General features: G+C 42.4%; 1 protein-coding gene across 1 annotated transcript in view; it reads left to right on the top strand.

The window, feature by feature from the left end:
* The window catches only part of LOC127576026 (serine/threonine-protein kinase 24-like), a 41569-nt gene that overhangs the window by 19469 nt on the left and 9522 nt on the right, over nt 1-12578 (top strand). Inside the window, exons 4-7 of the mRNA XM_052026350.1 lie at nt 6056-6112; nt 7408-7516; nt 7596-7753; nt 10375-10560. Coding sequence (XP_051882310.1) covers nt 6056-6112; nt 7408-7516; nt 7596-7753; nt 10375-10560 — 510 coding nt within the window. The remainder of the gene's footprint in view (nt 1-6055; nt 6113-7407; nt 7517-7595; nt 7754-10374; nt 10561-12578) is intronic.

Below are 12578 nucleotides of genomic sequence, written 5' to 3'. Positions count from 1 at the left end.
TGTCAAACTGAACTCTGGTGGTGAGCCTCCCATTGTCCTGGAATTACTGGATTTGTGCCATTAATACAAATTAATCTTGTCACAGCATTTGTTTCTGATAATTTGCATTGGAAGGATCCTGTGACGGATGTGATGTGAGGTGCAGAAACTGTAGCCCAAGGGGGAGACTATTGGTGGTTCATCCCCTCAGTGGCAAACTGTTCTGAGGTGTATTTTTTATGTTTTCTTCTTCTTTCTCGCTCAATCCATCACTTCCATTTCCCCCTTCCCGTACCCAATTCACTGTCTCTGTTATTCCACCTCTCAATCCATAGTTCTCATGGATTGAGGAGGGAGACCATTGGAACTGACGTGAACCAAGACCTCAGGTTTCTGAAAGCAATTGTTAATGGTGGGAACATTCAGCAGGCCAGGCAGCAGCTGTAGAAGGGGAACCAGTGATAATGTTTCAGGTCGAAGAATTGGGAAAGAGAGAAAGTGAGTTTTAAGTCGCAGAGCAGGTGGGGGAGAGGTGGAGAGGACAAAGGGAATGTTTTTGATAGGGTGAGGCCAGGGTTGCTGTGGGGATAAGTTGTAAAGGTCATCTAATTGATGGGTTAATGAGGCAGTTAGAGAGACGATGAACAGAAACTAGAGGTAAGGGCAGTTAGAGAGTGAGAATGCAAACAAAGGAACTTAAACCATGAGATGCAGGGCTGTTATGACATGCCTGGCAGTTCAGTCTGTGCTAATAGAGAGGGGGTAAATCAAGCCAGTGTCACAGATGGATGACTTGGAGCAGAAATGGCAAGATACTGACAAGGAAACAAATTATCTGAAGTTGTAGAATTCAATATTGTGCCTGGAAATGAAAGATTTAACTTCTTCCCACAGATGCTGCTTGATCTGCTGAATGTTTCCAGCATTTTCTGATTTTACTTTACATTTCCAGCATCTGAATTTTTCTTATTCCTTTTGCCCTCACCAGGTTGTTCTTAGCTCAACCCCCCATTAAATTACAGGCCGAAATAATGTGGCAAAATCCCACTTGCACTGCTTGCAGTGAGGGCATGAGTAGGCTGTGCTGTCCCTTGAGTCTACTGTGATATTTTTTGTGTTTGGATTGGTATATCTAAAGTTGTCTGAACTGAGAATTGTCTTGGCATTATAGAATAATAACTACACAGAAGGAGACCTTGCAGCTCTTTGGATCTATGTCTGCTGCCTCTAAGAGCAATATAGCCACTTCCACACTCCTTTCCCTTAGCCTTGTACTCTTTTTTCTTTTCAAGTGCTGCTCCAAATCTCTCTTTTGAAAGCAACAATTAAGCATCTGTGCATCATTCTGTCAGGCAATGCATTCTGTATTTGAGTAATCTCATAAGAGCTCATAACATCCTCAAACATGCACTTCCATTTTTTGTTCTGTTGGCTGAAGTCCAGTAGGTAGATTTCTGGCCTCTGAGTCAGGGGTTCTGGATCCATTTGAGAGATTTGAGCACAAATATCTAGGCTGACGCTTTGATGATAGACTGAGGGAGCATCAGGGGTGGGGCACGGTGAGGGTGCCTTGAATTCCGGGGGCGGGTGGGGGGGAGCTGTACTGAGGAACACTGAATTGTTGAAGGGGCAGTACAGAGGACTGTATGGTGCTGCAGCAGGCAATACTGGGGGAGTGCATCACCGTCAGAAGTGGTTTTTTTGGACCGGGCTTCAAAACAAGCCCCTGTCTGTTCTAGAATAGAACAGAGACGGGCAGTGCTGGAAATACTCAACAGGTTGGGCAGCATCTATGGAGCGAGAAACAGAGTTAATATTTTGGATCTTTGACTTTCCATCAGATGGTTGAAAGATCCTGAGGCTCAATTCCAGAGAATCCAGGCCAATATTTATTAATTTAGCTTCCACACAAAATGTTGTGTTATACTTCCTCTCCATGCTCAATTCACAGTATTTTCATTTCCTGTCCTGTGTTAACTGTCTCTTTAATAATTGCTAAACCCTATACATTTGTATGGTCAAATGCACAGCAAATTGTTTTCAAAGAAGCTCAGGGAAGTTCTCTCCAATATCTTCAACCAGCACTGCAAAATAAGAACTGATCATTTGTTATGGAAATTCATGTATGATTCTCATTAATTAAACTGTTCACAGTGTGCAGATATCTGAAGAACATAGAGCAGTACAGCACAGGAACAGGCCCTTCAGTCCATCATGTCTGCACCAACCATAATGCCAGTCTAAACTAATCCCATCTGCCTGCACGTGGTCCGTGTTCCTCTGTTCCTACCTGTTCATGTGTCTGTCTAAATGCTGCTTAAATGTTGTTGCCATATCTGCTTCTACCACCTCACCTAGCAGTGTGTTCCAGGCACCTATCACACTGTTTGAAAAAAAACTTGCCTTGCACATCTCCTTTAAACTTTCCATCTCTCATCTTAAACCTATGCCCTCTAGTATTTAATATGTCCACGCTGGGAAAAAGACTGTCTACTGCATCAATGCCTCTCATAATTTTATATACTCCATCGGGTCTCCCTTCAGTCTCTGCCACTCCAGAGAAAACAATCCAAGTTTGTCCAGCCACTCCTTATAGTTAATATACTCCAATCCAGGCAACCTCTTCTGCGTCGTCCTCAAAGTTTTCACATCCTTCTTGTAGTGTGGTGACCACTGCTCCAAATGTGGACTAACCAAACTTTTATACAGTTGCAACATGACTTGCCAACTTTTATACTCAATGTCCCGACCAATGCCATACCACTTCTTTACCACTCTATCCACTTGTGTTACCACTATCAGGGAGCTGTTGGCTTGCACCCCAACATCCCTGTGTAAACCAGTGCTCCTAAGGGTCCTGCCATTTACTGTACATCTTCCTCTTGCACTTGACGTCCCAAAATGTACCACCTTACACATGTCTGGATTAAACTCCATCTGCTATTTCTCCACCCAAATTTCTAACTGATCTATATCCTGCTGTATCTTGAAAAACATTAAGGTCATCAGTCTTCCTCACTATCAAATCATATTTGTGAGACAGGACCTCTGCCACACAAAGCCATGCTGACCATCACTAATAAGTCCATGCTTTTCCAAATGCGAGTAAATCCAGTCCCTAGGATTCTCAATAATTTCCCTACCACTGATGTAAGGCTCACTGGCCTATAATTTCCTGGATTATCCCTGTTGCCCTTGAACAAAGAAACAAAATTGGCTTTTCTCCCGTTTCTGGGACCTTCCCTGTGGCTAGAGGATGCAAAGACCTCTGTTAAGGCCCCAGCAATCTCCACCCTTGTCGCCTTCAGTATCCTGAGATGTATACCATCCGGCCCTGGAAACTTATCCACCTTAATGTTTTTCAAGACATGCAACACCACCTTATTCCTTAATATCCATATGTCCCAGAATATCAACATACCCCTCCCTGATCTTACTATCCTCGGTGAAAACCGATGTGAAGTACTCATTTAGGATCCCACCCACCTCATCTGGCTCCATGCATAAATTCTCTCCTTTATCCTTGAGTGGACCTACCCTTTCTCTAGCTACCTTCATGCTCTTAATGTACATTTAAAGTGCATGGGATTTTCTTTAATCCTCCTAGCCAAAGACATTTCATTAGCCCTCCTAGTTCCTTGTTTAAATTCTTTCCTGTTTCCTTTACATTGCTCAAGGGCCTTGTCTGATTTCATCTTCCTAAACTGTAAATATGTTTCCTTTTTTTGACTACATTTACAATCTCTCTTGTCACTCAAAGTTCACAAACAGTTTTTTAGAATGTTATTCCGAAAGTTGTCACTTCCCAGTTAAATTTTCAAGGAAGTGCTGAATATCTGGTGGAATTCAAGCAGTGCTCTTTCACAGTGCTTGCGTGTATTGAACACAAGCTGGAATATTTATGAAATCTACTGACATGGTGTTGCTGCTTGTGGGAGTTTTCTGTGGGCAAATTGGCTGCTGTGTTTCCTGCATTTCAAAAGTGACTCCACTTAAATGGCTGCTTCTTTGGCTGGAAACCATTTTGGAACCTCTTGAAGTCTTAGAGGTTTTGATATATATGTACATTCTTATATTGTTTTGTAATTTCAGATCATATCCACTGTGCCCATTTCTTTAGACAGAAGCCGCTGGTAATATTCCACTTTTGCTTTTGCCACCACCACTAGAGCTACTTTCTGTCTACACCATGTTAGCTCATTGTCCTTGGCCTTTCCTGTTTCTCATCTACTTACTGCTGCTTGGTAGCACCATGTGAAAGTGCAGCATCAGTTAACACCTGTATATTTTCAACACCCAGCTCAACCTCACCTCTTCACCCCTCGACTGTTCTGAAACTGTCTGACAGCTTATCTGTGATCTGGAGATGGACATGCAGAAGTTACCTTCCAGACATATGGAATAGGAGCAGGAGTAGACTACTTCAAGCCTGCTCTGCCATTCAATAAAATCATGACTAATCTGATGGTAATCTCAGCCCTGCATCTCCTCCTATTCCCAGTAACCTGTTGCTTATCAAGAATCTATCTACTTTAGCCTTAAGAGTAAAGACTTTGCTTTCATCACTCTTTGTTCAAAATATGCACGTGCTTGTAAAAGCAATGTCTCATTTCTGCCTCAAATGGAGTGACCCCTTATTTTCAAACAGTGAACCCTAATTGTAGATTCAAGCAGAAGAGGAAACATCCTTTCCACATCCTGCCCCATCAAGACCCTCAGGATCCAAGTCCAGATGAAGGGTCTCGACCCAAAACATCGACTGGTCCATTTGCCTCCACAGATGCTGCCTGACCTGCTGTGTTCTTCAAGCTTTTTGTGTGTTGCCTCAGGATCATGTATGTTTCAATTATATGTTTCTAAATTCCAGCAGCTTGGCTTAATTGTTGATTTAGCCAATTACAAGGTCATGTCCAAACTTATAACTCAACCTCTTTGGTTACCTCTTTCTTTGTTTTCATAACAGGGTGATTTGCATTTGTATAGTACCTTTCTTGTCCCCTATGTTCCAAAGTGCACAAGAAGAAAGGAACCCTTGGAGCTATACAATCAACACTACTCAATATCTCATCTCTTATTTTGGGCCTTATTTTTGCTTTAAGTGCTACTTAAATGGCATCTGATAGACATTTGCTGTTGATTTGACTCAAATCAGTTATATATGGTACAGCAATTATCAAATGCATGGAAAATCCAGTTTGAAATAAAAAAGTTGTCAGAATTGAGACTGTAAATGCGCAGAAAGCATTTTTTAATATTTTTGAGGGGATGAATTTTCTGTCAGTCTTTTAATAACCTGTTTTTTTATTTGCAAAACAATGTTAACGTCACAAACTCACAAACCTCCATTGAAAGGGGACGACTGAGGTGGGGACTTGAATGGGTATAAAGGAAACCTGCAGCACAGGGGTAGCAAAGTGACACAGCTACTGAAGCCACTGTCTCAGCAGTACCCCAGGTTTAATCCTGACCTCTGGCGCTATCTGTGTGGAGTTTGCACGTTCTTCATTGACCGCGTGGATTTCCACAGTGTGTTCTGGTTTCTCCCACATCTCAAAGACATGGGGGTTGGTAGGTTCATCGGCCACTGTGTATTGTCCCTCGTGTGTAGGTGGGTGGTGAAATCTGGGGGGAGTTGATGGGAATGTGGAGAACAAAATGAAAATTAAAAAAAATTAAAAATGGGAGTAATGTAGGATTAACGTAAATATGCGATTAATGGTCGGTGTGGACTTGGTGCGTCGAAGGACCTGTTTCCGTGCTTTAACCCTCTATGAGTAACAGACAAAAGATTAGCATGATTAGGTCCAATGGAGAATTCGGAGAAACCCTATCAGTGCCAGTGGAATGTTTCTGTATCATGAGTAAATTATTAGGGGTAGGTGACCAACAGGGCATCCTGGAGGAGAGAGAATTTGGGAAGTGGAGAGCTTAAGAACTGAGGTAGCTGAGGCACATGACTGCAATGGTCTAGTAATAGAAATGTGCAATGTGTAGAGAGAGTCCAGTGTTTGATGTTCCTTGTTAATGTGATTCACTCTGTAAGCAATTTTTTGATGATTGTCCATTTCGTGCACAGGATACAAAATTATGGATTATAATGGAATATCTGGGTGGTGGCTCGGCCTTAGATTTGGTAAGTACGCTTTAAAATGTTGAAATTAAAAATTCAGTAGAAAACCTTTTTATACATGAATTTTATCATTGCAAGACTGTTAGGCAGTTGGAGATTATCCTGGTGACTATGTCCTGACTGGGTCTTGTAAAAGCTATAGTTTTATTGGAAGAACAAATATAGACTCAAGGGTTTAAAACGATATGAGAGAATTGTTAGTGTCAGTTGTCCTGTACAGATGAAGCCACTTAATATGTTCTAGTTTAATTTTTAATTGCCATTTTTAAAACAGTTTTCTGCTGTGCAATTGCAGTGAAGATTGTAACTCATTGAACGATTTGGATCTTTTCAAGGAGACAGAAGGGTATTATTTATCCCCTTGAGTCAGTAGTGTTGCTGCCTCATAGCTTGAAACATCTTGAGTTCGCATGTACTTCCTGTGACCACATGAATTTCGCTCAGGTGCTCCAGTTTTCTCTTGCGTCTCAAGACGTGCTGGTTAATTGTCTCTTTTACACTGCTTCTAGTATAGGTGATGGTAGGACTATCATGGAGAACTGGTGAGCATGTGAGAGAGAACATGTTTCATGGAAATGTGGGGGAATGGGATTGATGGATTGCTCTGATAGCCAGTCTCAATGGGTTGAATATTCTGTGTTGTAAGAAAATACAAAATAATATTTTCATTGGAAACTTGCCCTTGTTTCACATAATGGAAAGTTTTTAAAACATTGATGGAATGGATAGATTTGAAGGAGAAATTCAAAGTGCATGACTGAGGGAAAAGAAAAATATGTTGAATGGTGAGATGTACTAATGAAGCTCATTTAGATAGGCTCTCTGTCCACATCTGGATAAGATTGGAGCAGGTGCAGTGCACATTCACCAGAATAATACAAGAGGTGAAAGTTGAATTATGAGAGCATGTTGCGTGGTCTTGTATTCCTTCGTGTCACCATTAGAGGTCATGAAGGATTTGATAGGGTTGGAAAGAGGAACTGGTTCCTCTGGAAAGGGACGGTTGAGAAAGGAGTCATTACCCGAAAACTAGAGCCGGGTGTTTAGGAACAATGTGAAGCACGTCACACAAATGGCAGTGAAAAGCTGGATCACTTTCCCCAAAAAAAGGTGGTCAGATTTTCATTAGGCAATTCGATTATAAGATTTATAGAACCAAGACTGGTTAAATGAAGACCATGATCTAAACTGAATAGTCAACCAGGTTTGAGGAGCTGATTGATCCTCTACTCCAATGAGACTTTTCTGGTGGAATCTTACCAGTAATGGTATTATTGATTGTATATTTTTCTCTCCAGTTAGAACCTGGATCACTGGATGAATACCAGATTGCAACAATACTAAGGGAAATCTTAAAAGGTCTTGAATATTTGCACTCGGAAAAGAAAATCCACAGGGATATCAAAGGTAGGAAAATGCAGAGGTAATTTTCAACTAAATGATTCTGCAGGAGGCTCTTGTTGATCATTGTATCACCTTTTTCCAGCGGCCAACGTCTTACTGTCTGAGCAAGGTGAAGTGAAGCTGGCAGATTTTGGAGTCGCTGGGCAGCTGACAGATACGCAGATAAAGAGAAATACTTTTGTGGGTACGCCGTTCTGGATGGCGCCTGAAGTTATCAAACAGTCAGCATATGATTCCAAGGTATGTCTTCCTCCCAGAATGAACTGGAGTTATATCCCAGAAATGAAGCTATTTCCCAATAACCTTAGATCAGTCTCTCTGGTTATCAAACTTCCTGCCATTGGAAACAGTTTCTCCGTAGCTAAATCCTTCTGTTTTTGAGTACTTCCTCTTAAACTTATAAGAACAAGCCCAGCTCCTCCACCCATCCCAGAGCAATGAGCTTGTAGCTTCCTGAGTCATTTAAGACAGCATTTAAAAGTCAACCGTAGAAGTCGGCTATAAGCTAAGATGGCAAAATTCCTTCCCTAAAAGACATGATGTCCATAATATACCTGATGAGCGTAAAAACAATCCAGTTGCTTCATACATCCCATTACTGGCATCACTGTTTTCTTCCAGATTTATTTAATTAACAGTATAAATTCCCCAACTGCTGTTGTGTGGTGGGATTTGATTGCATGTTTCCGAACATTAGTTCATGCTTCTGGATTGCTTTCCAGCAATAGCTGATAAAACTCTTCCTATGCTGCAGCTATCTGGTGCTGATGCCACCGTCAGTATTCCTCTTATGGTTAGCACCCTCTGTGAACATGGGCTTTCCAATTCCATGGCCTTCTGAGCCCTAGCTCACCCTGTTCTCTTCTGCTTGCTCACCCTTTAGAGGTTCCTAGTCTGGCAATGCTCAACTTTCAGAATTCATTCTTGTGTTCAAATGTCTTAGTGACCTGAAGCCTCCCTGTTTCTAGAACCTCTTCCAGTCCTACAAACTTTTGCATTCTCTCTGTTCCTCCAATGCCAGCTTCTTGCACATTCTGGGTTTCATCACAGTGTCTCAGCTAGTAGTGCTGCTGCCTCAGTGCAAGAGATCAGGTTCTTGACTTTGGATGCTGTCTGTGTAGAGTTTGTACGTTCTCTCTGAGACCAAGTGACTTCCCGGGTGCTCCTGTTCACCCCCCCCCCCCCACCCCCCTGTGATATCTGAGATGGTAGGATAATTGGCCACTCTAAACCCCACCTACTGTGTGGGTGAGTGGTAGAACCCGAGGAGAGTTGATGGGGATGTGGGGAGAATAAAAAAATTTGGGATGAGTGCAGGATTCATGTAAATAGATAGTTGATGGTTGGCACAGACTCTGGCTGAAGGGCTTTTTTTTCCATTCTGTATATTTCAGTGCTGTACGACTGTATCACCAGTGTTCATTCCTTCAGTTGTCTACGTACCTCTTAAATCTCTATCTTTGTTAAACCTATCAACTTTTAAAAACTACCTTTTTTGTACCCTATCTCCTTAAGTGACTTGGTGTTCAGATAAACAAACAATCTGCTGGAGAGACAAACGATCTGATGCAGGGTTTCGACCCGAAACATCGACAATTCCTCTGCCCCCACAGATGCTGCTCGACCCGCTGAGTTCCTCCAGCAGATTGTTTGTTGCTCCAGATTCCAGCGTCTGCCATCACTTGTGTCTCCTGGTGTTTGGATAATGCTGCCGTGAAGGGCCTTGGGATACTTTACATGGTAAAGGCATCATATTCATGCTAAGTGTCATTGCAGACAAGCTCTGGTTTCTGTGTAAGCTAGAATTTTGGCCAAGCTATTTTGTTTGACTGGATCATGCTAACACAAAGCTGCTGAGGAGAAGGCATATACACACAAGACAAAGCTGGGTAAGATATTAAGAAGTAACTGATACACCTTTATAAAAGACTGGTTGGACCTGAACTAGAATATTATGGACAATTCTGGGCACTACGGAATTTTCACAGAGATAAGGGACCTCATTGCTCTGGGATGGCTGGAGGAGCTGGGTTTGTTCTCAGAAATTTAGCAGATGTTCATTTACACAAGAATTTAGCTAGATTAAATATGGAGAAACTGTCTCCAGTGGCAGGAAGTTTGATAATCAGAAAGACTGATCTGAGGTTATTGGGATAAGAACCAGAAAGGACAGGTGTACATTTTATTTTAACAACAGATTGGTATGGTTTGGAATGCACTTCAGAAACAGTGGCCAGTGCAGTTTCAAAAGTAACTTACAAAAGTGAACCGAATAAGTCCTTGCACAGATACATTGGGCCAAATGGCCTTCTGTGCTGCCACATTCTTTGATTGATAGCAATAAAAGGGTGTTCTGCAGCAAGAAGGCATGGAACAGAATGGCTTGTTACTATGCAGTGGATTCTGTGCTTCGTGTACCAAACCTGTGCTGGTTTACTGCACAGATGGGGGAAAATTATTCCACAATTCTGGGTCAATGGGCCCCTCAGTGTGGGTCAGGGTTTCTGCAGGCAGACCCTATTTTTGAGTTGGGGTCTATGTTGAATTGAACAATCAGTACACGGGGAAATGGAAGGAGCCCTTCATGTTAACCTCAGTCCCCCTTATTGGGTGTTGGGCATTTGTAAAATAGTTGGGGCTGTTGAACACTGCGAGACATTCTGAGGGGCAGCTCAAGCAGACGAGCAATTAGTGGTCTGACTGCAGTAAGCAAGAACTTGTATCTTGGACGTTATTTGGGAAGAATGGATAACTTGGCAGCTTGAAGCAGTGATATCTGTAACCATGTATACTGACAAGTACTTAAAGACAAGTCTTGTGAAAATGACATATAATTTGCCTTTCTTGTTCTGTTTTTATAGGCTGACATCTGGTCTTTGGGAATAACTGCAATAGAGCTTACAAAAGGAGAACCTCCACATTCAGAGCTGCATCCAATGAAAGTTTTATTTCTTATTCCGAAGAACAACGCACCAACGTTGGAGGGAAATTACAGTAAACCCTTAAAAGAATTTGTGGAAGCATGCTTGAATAAAGAACCAAGTTTTGTAAGTAGTTTTAAATGTATTGGTTTTTCCAAGAAAAGGGTGAATTTGAGAACTTTGCTGTTTCTCAAAGCTAACTTTTCCTGTCTGCTGTTTTCACTGGATGATGCACTCTTCTCTGGGTCAGACATTCCACTTTCAAAAATCTAGACTAGCGCTCCATTGAGGTGCCGAAGGTTTTGCCCTTCGAATGAAACATTAAATCAAGGTTCTGTCCACCCCTTGGGGTTACAAAATACCATGAGGAGATGCAGGAGTAGGTCATTCAGACCCTTGAACCTAGTCCACTATTCAACAAGATTATGGTTGATTTTCTACCCCAGTCGCATTTTCTGTCTTATCCCCATATGCCTTGATTCTTTTAATGTCCAGAAATCTATCTCTGAATGCAGTCAATGAGTGAGCCTCCATAATGCTCTGAAGTAGAGAATTCGAAAGATTTATCATCCTATGTGGAGAAGTTTCTACTTCAGTCCTAAATTGTCTACCCCTTATTTTGAGGTTGCAACAGAAGGAACAACTGTTCTTCCTGGTGTCATGGTCATTATTTAACCCTCAAACAGTACCTAATTAGCTAATTATCTGATCACTGTCACGTTGTAAGAACAAGGACATCAGACGATATGGATGGGAGGGGTTTGGAGAGATATGGTGCAAGTAGGTGGGACTAGGCATGGAGGCCTAGATAGAGTAGATGGGCTGAAGGGCCTGCTTCTGTGCTGCAGTATCCTATGACAATAGGAGCAGGAGGAGGCCTCTCGGCCACTCAAGCCTGCCCCACCATTCAGTATGATCATGGCTGATCCATGCTGGCCTCAAACTCCTCTTTTGTGCCAGTTCCCCATCACCCTCAATTCCCCAATCTTTCAAATAGTTATCTATCTGCCCCTTAAATACATCTAATGTTCTGGTCTCCACCACCTTTGAAGGCAGATAATTCCAGAGATTCATCTCTGAGAGAAGTTTCTACATACCTCAGTTCTAAATAACCAGCCCCTTAACTTGTAACCATCTTGTTCGTGAATGTCCCTCTGGTGGAAACACCTCCACATCTAGAACAACATCAATAGAAAGCATCCTATCTGGATGCATCACGGTTTGGTACGGCAACTGCTCTGCCCAGTACCGCAAGAAACTGCAGAGAGTTGTGGATACAGCCCAGTGCATCACGGAGGCCAGCCTCCCCTCCTTGGACTCTGTCTTTACCCCTTGCTGTCTTGGCGAAGCAGCCAGCATAATCAAAGACCCCACCCACCCAGGTCATTCTCTCTTCTCTCCTCTTCCATCGGGTAGAAGATACAGGAGCCTGAGGGCACGTACCACTAGACTTAAGGACAGCTTCTACCTCACTGTGATAAGACTATTGAACGGTTCCCTTATAGGATGAGATGGACTCTGACCTCACGATCTACCTTGTTGTGACCTTGCACCTTATTGCACTGCACTTTCTCTGTAGCTGTGACACTTTACTGTTATTGTTTTTACCTGTACTACATCAATGCACTCTGTACTAACTCAATGTAACTGCACTGTGTAATGAATGGACCTGTATGATCAGTACGCAAGACATGTTTTTCACTGTACCTTGGTACAAGTGACAATAATAATCCAATACCAAAGGAGCTGGAGGAACTAAGCGGGTCAGGCACTGGATGATGAAGGATCTTGACCCAAAATATGGAATGTCTATTTCCCTCCATAGGTGCTGCCTGACCTGCTGAGTTCCTCCAGCTCCTTTATGTGTTGTCCAGGTAAGGGCACCAAAGCTATGTACAGGTGTGGCCTCACCAACACCCTGTACAATTGTAACAAAACCTCCCTATTCTTAAATTCCAGTCCCTTTGCGATAAAGGCCAGTGTGTCATTTGCCTTCCTCAGTCTTTGTTGGACCTGCCTGCTAACTTTATGTCTGGGTGTTTGCTGTGTTTGAATTTGCTGCTGCAGTCCCTGTGTTGCAGCACTGACTGCACACTTCAAAAGATGCTTCAATAATTGTAAAGCACTTGGAACTTCCTAAAGTC

Source organism: Pristis pectinata, chromosome 11 (assembly GCF_009764475.1).
Source record: "Pristis pectinata isolate sPriPec2 chromosome 11, sPriPec2.1.pri, whole genome shotgun sequence".
Taxonomy (NCBI): Eukaryota; Metazoa; Chordata; class Chondrichthyes; order Rhinopristiformes; family Pristidae; genus Pristis; species Pristis pectinata.
Note: the sequence above shows the minus strand (reverse complement) of the source record. Positions and strands in the feature narration are given on the sequence as shown.